This window comes from Spathaspora passalidarum, assembly GCF_000223485.1.
Source record: "Spathaspora passalidarum NRRL Y-27907 unplaced genomic scaffold SPAPAscaffold_4, whole genome shotgun sequence".
NCBI classification, from domain to species: Eukaryota; Fungi; Ascomycota; class Pichiomycetes; order Serinales; family Debaryomycetaceae; genus Spathaspora; species Spathaspora passalidarum.
The window spans coordinates 139,881-157,820 of NW_006767428.1; the positions used below are offsets into that span (position 1 = coordinate 139,881).

Below are 17,940 nucleotides of genomic sequence, written 5' to 3' on the forward strand. Positions count from 1 at the left end.
TTGAAGAATTGACCTGTCTACTATCTCCCCGTCGCTCCCGAAGCGTGACAGTGTGAGATTTTGCATCTTTTCTATCATTACTTCAACTTGCAGCAAAGGCTGGTTTTGAGCTCCTGATCGATGATGTACATAATTAGCGTACCTGCATAAAACAGCAAGGTTGGAGAAAATTGCCAGTTTTTTCTTAATCCCACATACGATGCGGGGTACGATGATGGAAATTATATCGTCAAACCAGATCGAGCGACAACGTTTTTTTTTTAATATTTACCGAACTTGCATTGTTTTGCGATATATTTTGCTCACTCTATTTTGGCCTCAAGATCGTGTTCCTGGTTGCTAATTAACAGTACTCTTGACAACATTATAGTTATAACTAGCCTCTAAGTGTTGATAATTCCATGGCACAACCTTGGCACACATTCAACCAAGCATTTTAAGAAACATGCATGAACTCCCTAGTTTTTTTTTTTTGTAGCAACTATTTCTTGGATTACCATAAAATGGAGCCGTATGGACTAAAAAGGGACCTTGAATAAGAAGAGAAGCAGGAAAAATTACCCCAAAAGAGAGTCCCCGACCTTTAGGGACATGTGGTTTCCATAGGAGGATGTAACCAATCACTAGATCTTGATTTGCATAATGAATGATTTCAAATGTCTTTTTTTTTGACGTTGATACATATTGTTTTCACATATAGCTCTGGACCAGCACTGGGGTGAAAGAAGAAATATTCATATTATTCCTCCGTGCTACAACATGGTGTGACCTTTTTTTTCGGAGGCATTCCTCGCAAATCTTATTTTACGACTTGACTTTTGTAGTATATTATTAGGATGTTACAGGAAGGTTTTTTTTTTTTTATTGAAGGTTTATTTTTAACTTTTATGTTGGCGATTGTGCATCTGGAAATGTATGATCTCGCCCAAATTATGTGCAGGTGTGGGGTTCCATGGTCGGAGAGTTCATGCGGGTCGTCCTAAATTCGATTCTTTAGGTTCCATATTTAAAAATAAAATTGAATGCAATCCTAGTGAGAAACTAACACACTTTAGAATCATTAGAGCAATTATTATATTTGAAATCCTGCAAGATTAAGCTAGATGTGGGGTAAATTCTTTTTAGAAAATATGGTTGCTTAAAATTGAATCAATTGTGTGTAGTACTTGTATTCACAATAACATAAAAAAAGAAACATAGATAATGGATATAATCATCCGAGGTGTTAACCGTTGAACGGTGTCTCGGATAGAAGTAAAAACTAAGTTGGGGTAGGTTTGTGTAACGTCTGTGAATGTGTGAGCAAAAATCTAATCAAAAATTTCCTATTCAAGTAGTTGCTGCAACCCGTGATTGTCCTAATTGATAACACCAAGAGACTAATAAGGGAGGACAATAATACCCAATTGGGCTTTAGGGATAAACACGGTAAGGATATTTACGACTTGCATGTCTCGTGTGGGCCTGCCAGTTCCAAGCTGAGACTAAATAATAATTTGGTTGTGAAATTTTTGTACTATAACTTTTTTTTTTATATTGTAAATTTATTCAAATTGTTTAGTTAATATACAAGAAACAAAAAAAATACCATAATAAACCCCTATGTAAATAAATAGAAATGAACAATTGAAATTCGAGAATTGAAACGGAAAAAGGTGAAGTGTAATCCAATCTTTGACCAAAAATAATCTATAAGGAATTATGGTTTTCTCAAAAGAAAAAAAAACCAAAATCCTGAATGTAACCGTATAATACAAGGAAATAACCTTTTAAAAAAAAAGCAAGCAACAGTCAGGTACTTCTTTTACATTGATACAAATTGGCGGTAATCTGTAGCTTCTGGTCTTTCACCAAATAATGGATCAGCTCCACATTCCTCTAACAAAGCAGCACTAATGTCTTTGGTATCAAAATTTTCAACCATATCAGCGAATGAAGTTGCTGCAGGGAAACTGAAGGTTGTGTCAAGACCAGAATCAGCCATCAAGAATGGGTCGATGTTGTCAGCAGTAAATGTAGAAACGTTGATCATAGAATCAGTTACAGCCATAGGAGTGTCAGTGAAACCAGCAGAAGTTGGTGGAGTAATTGTGCCAATACTTGCTGGTCTATAATCACTGCTACTTCTATTATGTCTAACCTTTTTGATACAACCATCAGAAGCAGATCTTACCAGTTTTGGACCACTGTATGATTTGAATTGATCTAAACTCTTTCTCTTTTCTGCTCTTTTCTTGTTTACTTTGGTAGTTTCACGAGGAGTAGTTACTGGGGTAGCAACAGGGTATGGCATTTGTGGTTGAAATTGTGGGAATGGTGACAACATTGCCAATCTAGCCAATTCTTGTTGTAATTGTTGATTTTGTAATTGTATTTGCTTTCTTTGTTGTTCTTGTAATTGTTGTTGTAAGAGTTGAATTTGATAATGTTGTTGAATCATTGCCTTTTGGTATCCGTATAATTGCTGTGACAAGATATGGGTTGGGAATGATTCAGAATTTGGAGTCAAGTCAGGTGGGAGGTAATCTATACCATTTATACCCAATCCTAGGGTATTAGTTTGAGATAATTCAGGTGAGGTGATATCCAGCATGGAGTCATTAGATGAAAAGGTAGGTGAACCAGAGTCAACTGAGGATAAACAGAATGAGTCATCCAGTTGAATAGGATGATCAAATACCTGAGAATCTCTATCAGAAGCTTGTGGAGAAGGTAATTGTTGCACTGGCAGGTTACCATGTTGCCCAATTGCTGGTTGGATATTAGCATCATTTTCTTGTTCTTCAGATTTAACTGGTGATAAATCAACAAAGACAAAATTCTTTGGTTTTCCTGGAATATTCTTTGGTCTCTTCAAAGAAGGTCTTCTGCCCGAAGGTTTTCCATTTATAGCAGTAGCAGCAGCGGCAGCAGCAGAAATTTTCAATGAACTCTTCAAGCATTCCATTGATGTTTGAGAAGCTTCATCACCATCTTCGTTCAGAGAAGCTCTCTTGACTCTCCATAATTTTTTACCGTTAGCAGGTGGTAAAATGGTACTATAAATATATGTTAGTATATGATTCTAGAAATGTATGAGTCTTTATGCTAGTACATACTTCTTGGTATTCATTATAACGTTATAGTATTAGTGGTATTATAGACCCTTTTAAGTATAAAAGGAAAATGTTGTTCGAAATAGTCACAGTATGAAAGCAATAACAGAATCTTATTTTGGAAGGGAATAGTCGCCAGGTTATATACTTATCGAAAAGAGGCATAAGTGGTGACACAGATTTGAAAACCCCAATTTCGATAATTGAATCTATACTTGGAGTTACATTTATTTTTTAGCTAATTTATTTTTATTTTCTGATAAATGCACTGCAGCAAAAAATAAAAAGAAAAAAAAAATAAATAAAAAATAAAAAAAAAATTAAGGTTCCACACTATGACTAAAAAATAAATTAAAAATACGCAAAGGGTCCTAAATAGGCAGGAGGGGACTTTTATCGACTCCGTTACAGAACTAGGGTAATACGGATCGAACCGCCTACTGGTTCTGCAACATATTATGGAACCAAATTAGCGAAGTTACTACACATGTTTTGAAACACAGAAATAATTTGCATTACTATTTGTTCTTAGAGGTGATAAATTAAATGCATATTTCGGCATTCAACATTTGCATTCACAACCCTGAATAAAGTAACATAATTTAACTAATTCAGCAATCAAGTACAATCAATGATTTGAGTAGGGCCAATATGAACAATTTAACAATCAATTACCCCAGCTCATGAAATACACCCTTAGATCTGAATTACCAAATCGAGCAATCTGAGTTAATAAGCTCTATGCAAATGCAGCAAAATTCAAAAATAAACAATAGGTTTAAGATTCCTTATTAGAAGTAATAATAGTTTAATTAATTGGATAAGGTCCTAATTAGGCAGGAGAAACTGTCTACAAAATCCAAACGACAATGTAGGTTAATAATTTCCCCCAAAAACAAGAGGTTGATGTAGCTATATTTTTTAAATTTTATTATTAAATTTTATTTTTGCGTTATTGTTAGATGAAATAAATTAAATGCATGATTCGGCATTCAACGCTTATATTGGCTACCGAGAACAAGTAGAGATGGGCCGCCCACACACAATCAATAACTTGGATAGGAAAGTTATAAACATTTAAACAATAGATTACCCCAGCTCGAAATTACTACCCGGGGATGCGGATTGTCAAGAGGAGTAAAAGTAAAATTTCTCGTCTTTTTTTTTTTGCAATAGTTGACCGACGTAAGGATCCGGAAAGATCATACTATCACTCTTCTTTTAAGGTTTTTGAATAACCCCAACCATGTAGCGTGATAACAAATTAAAGTTTAGAATATGTGGCTCTAACTATGTGGCCTAGTCAAAGTATTGAGTATAACATGATAACCGACATGCATCAGCCTGACGTCCAGGTACTTTGCGTAGGGGCAAGATAGTACAGAGATCGAGGGGAATTTATGGGACATAGTTTTTGTGTAACGAATAAATTACTAATACTTTGTGCTTTCACATGATTTTTACGTAAGATCGGACTTTATTAAAATGCCCCTCTCTGACAACCTCTAAAGTGGAGTAGAAAAGACCATCTCATTGTTTAGTTGTGCTTGGACCTGTTGCGAAAAAAATAACCCTGAAAAAATATTCAAAAAAAAATAGAACAATACCGTTGATGAGGGGCATTAAACACAAAATACAGACAATAGTGTTTCATTTTAGTTGAAAAAGTGTTATTTTCTGTAGTAATATGGGGAAATCAGTAATATTGGGGTTCTAATTAGCGACTATTTTTTTTTCTTGGAAATACCTCGGAGAAGCAATATGAAGTCCGCTATGGTTTAACTAGCCCATTGCAAATCAGATGATGTTTTTTTTTGTTTTAATTTGCGCAATCAAAAAGTGGATGGATGAGATTGCGTTGGTGAATTATTCAGCTGTTTGGTATACAGGTGTTGTTCCTTGTGTCAAACCCACTGTTTGGTTTGTAATGTTGATTTTCCTATTTGGGTATAGAAGGTTGTGAACAATAGGTTTCAACAAAGTACTTACCACACTAAAAAGTTTGTAAAAAAAATATAATATCCTCGATATGCCAAACATACGGATATTAAACGGAAGACGAGGAATAGTAAATCAGACAAAGTGATGTAATTGTTTCCCTTAATTGCTTGCATGAATCCTTAATTGCTATTGTACATCGTGGTGTGATGGGAGTCTATTCTAAATTGACTTAGTATGTAAATAGATGAAACTTTGTAGACAATGAATGTTTCAAACCAAAAAATTTGTGTCACTTCCCTTAGTCATGAGACTAACTAATTTGATTCGTACTGGTAAATTTTTGAGGTTGTAATGGTAACTTAGAAAACCCCTTGGAGATAAGACAAGAAGTTTAAGTCAATGTTTTAGTTGTGTTTTACGTCAGAATCTGACCGCCGTTGAAACTATTAATCTTACATATATGTACAGCATACCGCATTGGAAACAACATCTTTTTCCCAGATTGGTATAATATATACTGTATCTAGTTACAACAAGCATTTCGAAACACACTTACTCTACGTTTGGGTATATGAATTGGTTACATTGAACTCTCGTATAGGTTGCTGCGAAAAGCTTTTCGGTTGTACCAAAAAAATATTTTTTCTTGTGTCAAGAAGTTCGTAATTTAATTTTTGCTGGAGCTGGCTACAAACCTTGTAGTGAATCATAACCACCTTCCTTTACAACTCTGATATGCCAGAGTAACTAACGCAAAGGGTGTGTACAAATATATCATTTTTTTCTGTTAACAACATGTGTAAACCTGGTACCATCAGGATATAGCCTTGAACCTGAGTTCCACCACTTAATCCATTTGTCCTTTATTTTTCATTGTCCACTTTAATTCCACCTGGAAAACCCCACCAAAGATTTTATAATAGGGCTCTCCGTCATTGTCAAACTATCTCCTACCCTTCTGCCCCACTTGAATAAACCGAAATTATTATCGCCTATACTTACATATTTGGGTGCCTTTTGGAAGTTCCGCGTATATGCACCATATCCTTTAGCAAATAACCGAGTTACATATTCGTAAGGTAAAGTCTATTTGATAGACTTCAATTGTCATGGTTTAAGTGAAGTTATTTGCCGAAACTTAGAGATATCTATAGAGACGAATAAGCAAAGGACTCAGAGGAACAAGTCAATTGTGCAATTGATTGTTATACAATACTAGAGAAATAGGAATTTTTCTCTCTGTTTACTATTTACCTTTTGATCAATGGCAATTTAATGAAAAAGGGGCATAAATTAGTAATGCTGACTGTTTACTTTCTCAATACAATCAGCAGTAAACGAGCAATTGAGATTTAGTTGACTATAATACCCCACAATATCGTCCGTACCCATTGTTCGGTGAAATTTTCATGTGATTGGGTTTACGTAAGATCGTTTTGTTATTCAGTCTCAAAAAATATAGTAGATGGGCTTTTCGGGGACGTACGCGGACTACACCTAAAAAATATATCACAAATTCAGAAAGTAGCAATCTAGAAATCGCCGTGCATTTATGATAGAAGATTCAACTCCAACACCAAACAATGGCAGGCAAAGTGTTGGCAAAAGTTGTGGTAATCTGAGAACAGGTTTTTTTTTGTATATATAGAAGGAGGTTCAATACCTCAATGTAAGCTATTTGGAACACTCGTCATGTTGTTATTATCTAACCAGTGGAATTGATTATTGTCGAATATAATCCACTCGCCAAGAACGGAAATTGATCATATTTCCGCGATTATAAAATATTCATTGTACCTCGAAAGACAAAGGTATTAATATTTTTTTTGTGGGCGGATGGAGGTTGCCCTGAGGCTATAATATGCAGTGATTGTTCGTGGAGTTAACCTGATGGGGAAGTCATATTGTCATGGATTTATTGTTTTGTGAGAACAAGGACCTTATTTCTTTCTGGCGGATTATTCGTTGAGGAGAATTTTAGAGAGAATTGACACAAATCGAAAAATATTTAGACATGACCGAGGCTTGCCTAATTAGTCTATTGAAGCTTAATAAGGAAATCTTGAGGCAATCGGCACTAGCAATCTTCCTTTGTTAATATAATGGCGAAATAAATTGGACAATACAGTGGGGGTCACTATTGTTAAACAATATTTCACATGATCGGAGTAGACGGTGAAATAGTGTATGGCACTAGTATACACAAAAAATTTAATCCGCGGTATTGGTTTGGAGGTTGCATTTCCATGGAACTGAGGTGGTCAAAGGTTAAAATCAAGGAGTGAAGTTGCAGGTAAATTAGGGTATTGTGATATCCCCAGATGAATAATCTTGGCTCGGGTGGTTTTGAAATGTTAAGGCAGAGGAGTACATTTGAATTCTTTAGAAATCAGTGTTAATATCTATACTTGAAATTAAATGACGGTGATCATTCTTTAGAACTCACTATTGCAACAAATGGGAAAACCTTGAATCTACTCCGAATATCAAAAGCTATGGAACTCGTTTAGTCTTGTCTACATTTTCATTCCTAAAACAAGCTCTAACAGAAGTAGTTACCACGAAATGTTTTTTTTTACAACCACAGAAGTTTCTAGTGTATAAAGTAATATTACAATGTCAGGAATAGTTGCCTGTTATTAAATCAACCTTATTTAAATGATGTGGATGAAGTACCACTTTTCTGAGTCAATAATAGAGATTGGGAGGATGCTCATATTGAAGGATAATAAACAAAGCAGCTTGGGTAAACGCATATGGTTGATTTCGACTATACCTTTGACAGAAGCAGAGAAATATATATATATATGTAAATTGCTACGTTGATTTGTATCGATCTACAGTTTTTAGGACGTTTGTATCCACAAGTACCCCTTTACCCTTCAGTTTCCCAGTCTCAGTTGCCGTCACTTTCAGTTTTGTCCCTCATAGTATTAAGATAACTAATTGATTTCAGAAGTTTTCTATGTTGGATAGAAGTTTTAGAGAGTTTTCAGCTTGAAGTTCATGTATAAGCACTAGGAACTAATATTGGACCTTACTTCTTGCTACATTTGTTTTTTTTTCAACTGTCTATTCCCATCCAAGCTTTATTAAATTGAAAAAATAAAAATTCTATATACAAGTATTAATCTTTCCTATGTTGTTCGATCAACTTATCAACAGCTCTCCTTCTAAGCTCTTTCTGTCTCTTTTTATAAAGTATTGACATTTCTTCTTGAATTCTACCAACTTTGTTGCTCCAAGCTTCCAATGCAAGTTTTTGTGCTTCAGATTTTATTTCAGATTTACGTGGGTAAGGTGTTGTACCTTTATCCACTAGTTTGATACTAAATCCTTTACCCTCTTTCTTTCGTTGTTCAATTTCTTCTGGAGTATAAGGTATTTTTACAAAATAGTCTTCATCTGGTCCCCACTTGGATATGACAAAGCAGCCTACTGCTAAAGAAAGTACTACCCCAAAGAGTTTGGATCCAAACGATTGTGGTGGTGGAGATGCTACCATGCCTGGATTTATTTGATCTGATTAGGATAGGTTATCGTGTAACCTTGCTTCGATAAACTCCCCATCGTGCTGCTTTTCTTCGCTGGTAGCGTATTGATTGAAAAATAATTGGTAGAGGTTGGCCCTCGCACGACCTTTCTTCTGTATGAAAGTGAGGGCGAAAAAGCAAACGCTAGTTTGACAAGGAAATACACATAGCAAGTTTTTACGTCTACCCATTTAAACATGGCTGCACTTCCAAAGAGAATCATTAAAGAAACAGAGCGTCTCGTAAGTGACCCTGTTCCAGGAATTACTGCTATTCCTTCTGAAGATAACCTCAGATACTTTGAAGTAACCATTGATGGTCCAAATCATTCCCCATATGCTGATGGAGTATTCAATTTGGAATTGTATTTACCAGATGATTATCCTATGTGTGCACCAAAAGTTCGATTTTTGACCAAGATTTATCATCCCAATATTGATAAATTAGGTAGAATTTGTTTGGATGTGTTGAAGGATAATTGGTCACCTGCGTTACAAATTAGAACAATCTTGTTAAGTATTCAAGCGTTGTTGGGAGCACCTAATCCTGACGATCCTTTAGCTAATGATGTTGCCGATGATTGGAAGAAGGACGAAAAGAGAGCTATTGAAATTGCAAAGGAATGGACATTAAAGTATGCTACCAAGAAAGATTAGACCTTACACTAAGGTAATTTTCCTATTGTTGATGAATAGATTCTGCAACCAATAAAAAGTTGAAGAATGACTTCAAATTTTATATTGGAGACTGGGGGGAAGTAGAAAAGTGTTGCTTTAATGATAGTAATGGATAGCATTCTAATTGATTTGAGAAAATGCGTAGGTGATAGACTCTGGTAGTAGATTGGCATGGTTAAAGATATCTTCTGTATGGTTTGTAATCTGTTGGTTTTTGACAGATCAAAACTCTGTTTTTATTCAGAATATATAGGGAATAGAATTTGTACAATGAAAGTTAACTAGATTCATAGAAAGTATTTTATATTGCATAAGAATCTCAATGACTAATGAATTCGCATATTTAGGAAGCGTATATCTGAGTTATATAGTTACAATGCAATAATCTAGATAAGCGGGCGGATTTTTCAAGCACATACTTGCCTTTGTAAATCTGGAGAGATCGGATTAGAATTTAATTTTGCGCTATTTTTAGGCTCGGCCGTAAGATAAATTAAATATGTATATAAGTGTAATTTTTTTTTTTCCTTTTTTTTTCTACTGTGTCATGTAAATTTAATACCGCGTTTTAATTAATTTGTCATCCTGATCTGAATCAAATTTAAGGTTTTTCTATTCAACGAAAACGGTGAAACGCGACTTTATACGCCAAGAATTAGGTTCTCTGTGCATTACACGGTCCCTTTTAACCTTTAAAATTTTGTTCTGAATAGTTAATCCAAACGGTTTAAACTTTCTGTAAGATCCCAGGGGGGGCGGTTATTTCCTTACGTAATTCTAATCGTAGTGATAATGAGAACAATGGGAAGTTAGGTTGAACGGCCGAATCCGAATTCTTACAAAAAAAAACCTTTTTTTTTTGACACGGTGGAAGAATTATAATTTACACTAATAGCATGTTTCGTAATCGTACGTCAGAAATTTATTCTACCGAAAGAAGATGAGAGCCCCCAACAGAATCTCAATAAATGTGCCTTACATGACTCTAAGCCGACAAGATATCAGTGATATATCGAACTAAATCAGGTTTTTTTTTATATCCGAACCTATTGTTACACAAAACAAGTTCATGAGAAAATCTTTCTTTTTTTTTTATATTTTTGGCTTTTTCTTTTTCTAACCCAACCCCTGGTTATGGCTGACAAAAAACTTTACTAAAACTATTTTTTTCGTTCTTTATAACACACGTTGTACTTGACTTTAAGTTACAATAGACTAGGCCGGTTAGCTTTATATCTAAGAATAGTCATTGACTCGTGGATTGAGTCTGGGTTCGTAATACCGTTCATTGAGATCTTATAGAAATTTTGAAGGAATACACGGGAGACGAGGAAATCATATAGATCATCATTTAAACTTGTAACACAATATGTCTCAAGAAAATAACAAGAGTCCTTTCCTTGATCAAGAGGATTCGTTTTCCAATGATGCTTCTTCGATCTTACCATCACCAACTATGGATCGATTCGCATTCAATAATCCGCAAAACAATATAGACGGCGCATTCACCGATGAGGAATATGATTCAGTACCTCCTACACCAAGAATTGATAATACTAGGTTTGAACCAATTAACACCAATAGTAATTCCAGAAAGGGGTCTTTACGTTTTAAATTGGACGACGACAATATTCCATCTTCAGCACATGGCAATCAGAAGAGTGGTAAAATTCAATCACCCTTTTTGGACGTACATCAAGTGATCCCTGAGGATGATATTTTCAAACAACCCAAATCTCCATTTGCCACAGAAGCTTTTGAAAATAGCTTTGATGCTGACGAAGTTGAAGAAGACGATGACGGAGAAGATGATGATGCGGAAGAATCTCCTTCCAAGACAAAAAGACTTAGATGGGGTACTAGGCGTAACAAGCACGGAAGGCCTAAAAAGGAGGGTGTTGGAAGATCATTAACCCTTAGACGAATACTAGATCCTCACAACAAACGAAAGCATGGAAGTCACTCCCTTAGGTTGAATTCATTTAGAAAACCAAATACTCATTCGGTTGATTTCCCTGAACGACACCATCACGAAGAGTCAGACGATGAAGACTCGAACATAGACCTTGAAGCAGAAGATCCTAAGAATAAAAAGCATCAACAACGAACAATTGTATTTAATAGACCATTACCAGCAGACTATGTTGACCCTGAATCAGGTAAAACTATTAAAGAGTATCCAAGAAATAAAATTAGAACAACCAAATATACTCCATTATCCTTTTTACCTAAAAATATCTCACATCAATTCTTTCACAATGTTGCAAATATTTATTTCCTTTTCTTGATTATATTGGGTGCTTTTTCAATCTTTGGTGTTCCTTCACCTGTATTAGCTGCTGTTCCTTTAATCGTCATTGTTATTATCACCGCCATCAAAGATGCAATTGAAGATTCAAGAAGAACAGTCACTGATTTAGAGGTTAACAATCAAACAACTCATATATTATCTCAAATCAATTTCGATAGTGAATATCATTATGATAATATAAATTGTAATGATTCAAAGGTATCAGCCTGGAGAAGATTTAAGAAAGCAAATACAAGATTAATGGTTAGGATATGGGGAGCTTCCAAACGTAATCTAACCAAAGAAGGCAGAGCAAATAAATTAAGACAAAAGTACAATGAAGAACACAATATTACTGAAGAGCCAGGTAGAAGATCTTTTGATAGTGACATTATTGAAGCTTCACCAAGAAATTCAGTAGATATTAACCCATTCAGCGATGATTTACGTAAGCTGTTTCAACAACAACGTCGACAATCTCATAAGTATCAACGAAGTGAAAAGACACTTAAATTTGCAAAGAAGTATTGGAAAGATGTGAAAGTTGGTGATATTCTTCGTATTTACAACAATGATGAAATTCCTGCAGATGTGGTTATTTTGGCAACTAGTGATGATGATAATTGTTGTTATGTTGAAACCAAGAATCTCGATGGTGAAACCAATTTAAAGGTTAAGCAAGCCATGAAATATTCTTCAATCGAACAAAAAATCACTAAAGCTGATGATTTGATTAACCATTCTTTCCAAGTTGATTCAGAAGGTCCTCATGCCAATTTATATACTTATCAAGGTAATTTGAAATACGACAATAACGGTGCTGAAGACGCTCAAGAAGCAATTACAATCAACAACCTACTTTTACGTGGATGTTCATTAAGAAATACAAAGTGGGTTATTGGTATAGTTGTTTTCACTGGTGATGATACCAAGATCATGCTTAATGCTGGTATAACTCCAACAAAACAATCACGTATGTCGCGAGAATTGAATTACTATGTTATTCTCAATTTCATATTCTTGTTCATTATTTGTTTCATATCAGGATTGGTCAACGGTATTTATTATACACACCATGGAACATCACGAGATTACTTTGAATTTGGTACAATTGCAGGAACACCAGCTTTGAATGGGTTGGTTGGTTTCTTTGTTGCTTTAATCTTGTATCAATCCTTGGTTCCAATTTCTCTTTATATTACCATTGAAATTATTAAAACAGCACAGGCATTCTTCATATATTCCGATGTTGGAATGTATTATCCAAGATTAGATTTCCCATGTACTCCAAAATCTTGGTCGATTTCTGATGATTTGGGACAAATTGAATATATCTTTAGTGACAAAACAGGTACATTAACCCAAAATGTTATGGAATTTAAGAAATGTACTATTAATGGAGTTTCATATGGTCGAGCATATACTGAAGCACTTATGGGATTAAGAAAAAGATTAGGTGTTGATGTTGATACTGAAGCTGCAGTTGAACGTGAATTGATCAATAAAGATAAGTTACAAATGATTGAAAAGCTTCACAAGATATCAAATAACACCACTTATGATGATGAAATTACATTTGTATCCCTGAAAATCTTGGATGATATGCTTGGCTCTAGTGGCGATGAACAGAAAAACTCGGTGGACCATTTCATGTTATGTTTAGCATTGTGTCATTCCGTGATGAGTGAGCAGGATCCAAAGAATCCTAAAAAATTATTACTCAAAGCACAATCTCCAGATGAAGCCGCATTGGTTGGTACTGCTAGATCTCTTGGTTTCGAATTTAAAGGTAATACTAAAAAGGGTGTCTTAATTAACGTTCATGGCGTTACTAAAGAATACCAGGTATTGAATACTTTAGAATTCAATTCTACTAGAAAGAGAATGAGTTCAATAATCAAGATCCCTGGTTCTACTCCAAATGAACCTGCTAAAGCCCTTCTTATCTGTAAAGGTGCTGATTCGATCATCTATAGCAGATTGAGTAAGACCGAAAATGATCCTGAATTATTGGAAACTACATCTAAGCATTTGGAAGAATTTGCAACTGAAGGTTTGCGTACTTTATGTATTGCAGTACGTGAATTATCATGGGAACAATACACCGAATGGAACAGACGTCATCAAATTGCTGCTTCAAGTTTGGAGGACCGTGACGATAAGATGGAAGTTGTTGCTGATTCCATTGAACGTGAATTGACCTTATTAGGTGGTACTGCAATTGAAGATCGTTTGCAAGATGGTGTTCCTGATGCAATTTCTATTTTGGCTGAGGCTGGTATAAAATTATGGGTTTTGACTGGTGATAAAGTCGAAACTGCTATCAATATCGGGTTTTCGTGTAATTTATTAGGTAATGAAATGGAATTGTTGGTTATCAAAACTGGATATAGTGCAGAAGATACTAATAGGCTAGGAATTAGATTTCCTTCTGGAGCTGGAGAACAACAAGTTGTTGATACAATCATCACACATTATTTAGGACATTATTTCCAAATGGAAGGTTCATTGGAAGAACAAGAAGCTGCTATTGGAGATCATACTCCACCAGACGAACGATTCGGGGTCGTTGTTGATGGTGATGCTCTTAAGATGGCACTTTTGAATCCGGATACCAAGAGAAAGTTCTTGTTGTTATGTAAGAAATGTCGTGCAGTTTTATGTTGTCGTGTATCTCCAGCACAAAAGGCTGCGGTTGTTAAATTGGTCAAAGACACTTTAGATGTCATGACATTAGCAATTGGTGATGGTTCTAATGATGTTGCTATGATTCAAGCAGCAGATGTTGGTGTGGGTATTGCTGGTGAAGAAGGTAGACAAGCAGTTATGTCTTCAGATTATGCAATCGGTCAATTTAGATTCTTAGCAAAGTTATTATTAACTCATGGACGTTGGTCATACTTGAGATTTAGTGAAATGATTCCAAGTTTCTTTTATAAGAATGTTATTTTCAATATTGCCTTGTTCTGGTATGGTATTTACAATAATTTTGATGGAACCTATTTGTTTGAATTTACATATTTGATGTTCTATAATTTGGCATTTACCTCATTACCGGTAATTTTCTTGGGTATATTCGACCAAGATGTTGAAGCCAAAGTATCATTATTAGTTCCACAAATTTATAGAAGTGGTATCCTTCGAACTGAAATGACCCAAGCTAAATTTTGGTGGTATTGTATTGATGGGATCTATCAATCAGCTATATCATTTTTCTTCCCATACTTGTTATATACCATTGGATTTGCTGGTATGAATGGTAAACCAGTAGATCACCGTTTCTGGATGGGGGTCATTGTTACATGTATTGCTTGTATTTCATGTAACTTATACATTCTTTTCCACCAATTTAGATGGGATTGGTTAAGTTCATTGATTGTGGCAATTTCCATTTTGATTATCTTTATTTGGACTGGATTATGGACAATTAATACTTATAGTGGAGAATTTTTCAAGGCTGCACCACAAATTTTTGGTACTCCAGGATTTTGGCCTACGGTTTTTGTTGGTGTACTTTGTTGTCTTATCCCAAGATTCTTTTATGATTTCGTTCAAAGAATATTCTGGCCAAGAGATGTTGATATTATTAGAGAATGTGTTCAACGAGGAGATTTTGATGCATATCCATTCGACTATGATCCAACTGACCCTAACAGAGTTAAAATCAGTGCATATACTTCGGACATGATTAACAGGATGAGTTTTTCATCGCCTAGACGTAGTCACCAAAGTAAGAAAGTCGATAATGATTCAGATGAAGCAAGAAATGCAAGTGATACAGTTTATGAAGAAGAATTTAGTTTCAGCAGACGATTGGCTACTCCTCCACCTACCCCTCCACCAGGTCAATCAATTTCTCCATCGAAAAGAAGATCATTTTTAAGAATGTTTAAAAAGGGTAGTGAAAATAGTAGTAATACTTATCTTCCAGAAATGGATTCAATTAATCCAATCCAAACTGAAGAAATTGCAATGGAGGATTTTTCCGAACATCGTCGTGAAGTTTCGAGAATTAGTGAAGAAAATAGGGGTCAACATATGCCATAAGACGTTGTGTTTGTACATGTATGTTTGTATATTATATTTCTGTATATTAGAATAGATGTTATAACTTTTCTTTTTTTGTCTAGTTTTTTTTTTTTTTGCAACCGTAATTGCCTTGCCCGGCAGAGATCGGCTTGAAACAAGCAAGAATGTGGAATTAAATTTTATTTCTTTTTAAGATGATTTCAAATTGTGCCGCGTGTCGCTTGTAAGTTTGATGTCGGAATATAATCTCACAAGAATCAAGATCTGGAGATAAGCATATATAGAAAAGAGGTGTGTTCTAATTGACGAACTTGAGCGATGTGTTATTCTTATTTTGTTGTTTTTTTTTCACCCGGCGATAAGCGTGGTTTTTCATTGGATGAAAAATAAGAGAATTGGGACATGAAAGTGGGGGAGGTGGGGAGCGGTTATGAAACAAGAAAAAAAAAAAAGCAATAATAAAATATGGGGTGAGTTGAATGAACACGTCAACATGTGGTAGAAAGTCTCTTCAAACTTAAGCTCGTCTGTCCTTTACATTTAAAATGTGTATGGCTTGTCATTTACTCGGTTCCTTAGGTGTTGAATTCACCTTCATCTTCATTGTTAACAGATTTCCGGTTCGTAAAATTTTTTTTCGCGCCCCTTTTGTTAAATCGGTAAATGTGTATGTGTCTTTTTCATTGTACCGTCGGATCAAAGCGCCGTAAGAAGTCAAATAGGGTTTTATTAGTAGGTAGAATTGAGATAACTAGTAAGTGCTATTGACTTCCAAGGGGGTTCATTTGAGGAGAACGTTAAAAGGTGTAGGAAGTAACGCATACGCCTGCGATGAGATGAGTGATTTTCTTGTATCGAGCCAAGATCTTAGGTAAATTTCCGAGGGTTCGTTTGAGAAAAATAGATACAATTAACCTCTATTTTATTTGAGGCAATACCGGTCTTTTACAAAAATTACCCGGCTCTGCGCATCGTTGACTCTCATTTGACAAATCAAAATTGAGTATTTTCTGCGACTTTGATGATTAACAATTCTTTTTTTTGCTGTTGTTGCTAGATGAACGGAGAAATGTCCGAAATTCACCGTTCAACATCCATTCTTCAACAAAACACCAACGGGCCAGTTTTATTGTTTTTCTATTAATTTCTTTTTTTCTTTATTTTTGCGTACAGTGCATAATATCAACACAAAAAAAAATTTTTCACTCAGTAAATTTTTTTTTTAGTTTGGACGTTCGACGCTTTTATATAAATTATGGTCATTTCCCCTAACGATTGAAAGTTTTTTAATCTTTCTCTTTTCCTCTTTTTTTTTCTTTTCTTCTTCAAGTTTTACATCTTCGACAAACTATTCATATACATTAATAACCAAGATGGATTCCTCATTCTTAATTGATTTCTTGATGGGTGGTGTTTCTGCCGCTGTCTCCAAGACCGCCGCTGCTCCAATTGAAAGAGTTAAATTATTGATTCAAAACCAAGATGAAATGATCAAGCAAGGTAGATTAGCCAAGAAGTACGATGGTATCATTGAATGTTTCAAGAGAACCGCTGCTGAAGAAGGTGTTGTTTCCTTCTGGAGAGGTAACACTGCCAACGTTATCAGATACTTCCCAACCCAAGCCTTAAACTTCGCCTTCAAGGATAAATTCAAGGCTATGTTCGGTTTCAAGAAGGATGAAGGTTACTGGCCATGGTTCGCTGGTAACTTAGCTTCCGGTGGTTTAGCTGGTGCCACCTCTTTGGCTTTCGTTTACTCTTTGGATTACGCTAGAACTAGATTGGCTAACGATGCTAAGTCTTCTAAGGGTGACGGTAAGAGAGAATTCAACGGTTTAGTTGATGTTTACAAGAAGACTTTAGCTTCTGATGGTATTGCTGGTTTGTACAGAGGTTTCGGTCCATCTGTTATTGGTATTATTGTTTACAGAGGTTTATACTTCGGTTTGTACGATTCCCTTAAGCCTGTTGTCTTAGTTGGTCCATTAGAAGGTTCTTTCTTAGCTTCTTTCTTGTTAGGTTGGACTGTTACCACTGGTGCTTCTACTGCTTCTTACCCATTAGATACCGTTAGAAGAAGAATGATGATGACTTCTGGTCAAGCTGTTAAGTACGCTGGTGCCTTCGACTGTTTCAAGAAGGTTGTTGCTGCTGAAGGTGTTGGTTCCTTATTCAAGGGTTGTGGTGCTAACATCTTGAGAGGTGTTGCCGGTGCCGGTGTTATCTCCTTGTACGATCAATTACAAATGATTGTCTTCGGTAAGAAGTTCAAGTAAACAATTTAGTTTATGATTAATGTTTTTTGAGATAGATTTTTGTTTCTTTAAACTTTTTATTATATTATTTGTTTACTTCTTTAAATCATTTACAATTTT

General features: G+C 35.2%; 5 protein-coding genes across 5 annotated transcripts; 3 read left to right on the forward strand and 2 right to left on the reverse strand. All coding sequences in view use genetic code 12, as the record gives it.

The window, feature by feature from the left end:
* Positions 1-1,538: 1,538 nt before the first annotated feature.
* On the reverse strand, positions 1,539-3,190 carry AGA1 (Aga1p; the record flags this gene model as incomplete). The annotated part of the gene is made up of 2 exons (XM_007375163.1): positions 1,539-3,038; positions 3,099-3,190. The coding sequence occupies 2 exons, from the start codon at positions 3,110-3,112 to the stop codon at positions 1,805-1,807; spliced, it is 1,248 nt and encodes a 415-aa protein (XP_007375225.1).
* A 3,599-nt stretch (positions 3,191-6,789) lies between these two features.
* Positions 6,790-8,611, reverse strand: SPAPADRAFT_61065 (uncharacterized protein; the record flags this gene model as incomplete). Its single annotated transcript, XM_007375164.1, has 1 exon — positions 6,790-8,611. The coding sequence occupies one exon, from the start codon at positions 8,539-8,541 to the stop codon at positions 8,164-8,166; it is 378 nt and encodes a 125-aa protein (XP_007375226.1).
* A 137-nt stretch (positions 8,612-8,748) lies between these two features.
* On the forward strand, positions 8,749-9,638 carry SPAPADRAFT_61066 (E2 ubiquitin-conjugating protein; the record flags this gene model as incomplete). The annotated part of the gene is made up of 1 exon (XM_007375165.1): positions 8,749-9,638. The coding sequence occupies one exon, from the start codon at positions 8,767-8,769 to the stop codon at positions 9,223-9,225; it is 459 nt and encodes a 152-aa protein (XP_007375227.1).
* Positions 9,639-10,431: 793 nt separating this feature from the next.
* On the forward strand, positions 10,432-16,314 carry SPAPADRAFT_152194 (aminophospholipid-translocating P4-type ATPase; the record flags this gene model as incomplete). Its single annotated transcript, XM_007375166.1, has 1 exon — positions 10,432-16,314. One exon carries the CDS (start codon positions 10,616-10,618, stop codon positions 15,581-15,583), a length of 4,968 nt encoding a protein of 1,655 aa, XP_007375228.1.
* A 624-nt stretch (positions 16,315-16,938) lies between these two features.
* Positions 16,939-17,841, forward strand: PET9 (ADP/ATP carrier protein; the record flags this gene model as incomplete). Its single annotated transcript, XM_007375167.1, has 1 exon — positions 16,939-17,841. One exon carries the CDS (start codon positions 16,939-16,941, stop codon positions 17,839-17,841), a length of 903 nt encoding a protein of 300 aa, XP_007375229.1.
* Positions 17,842-17,940: the final 99 nt, after the last annotated feature.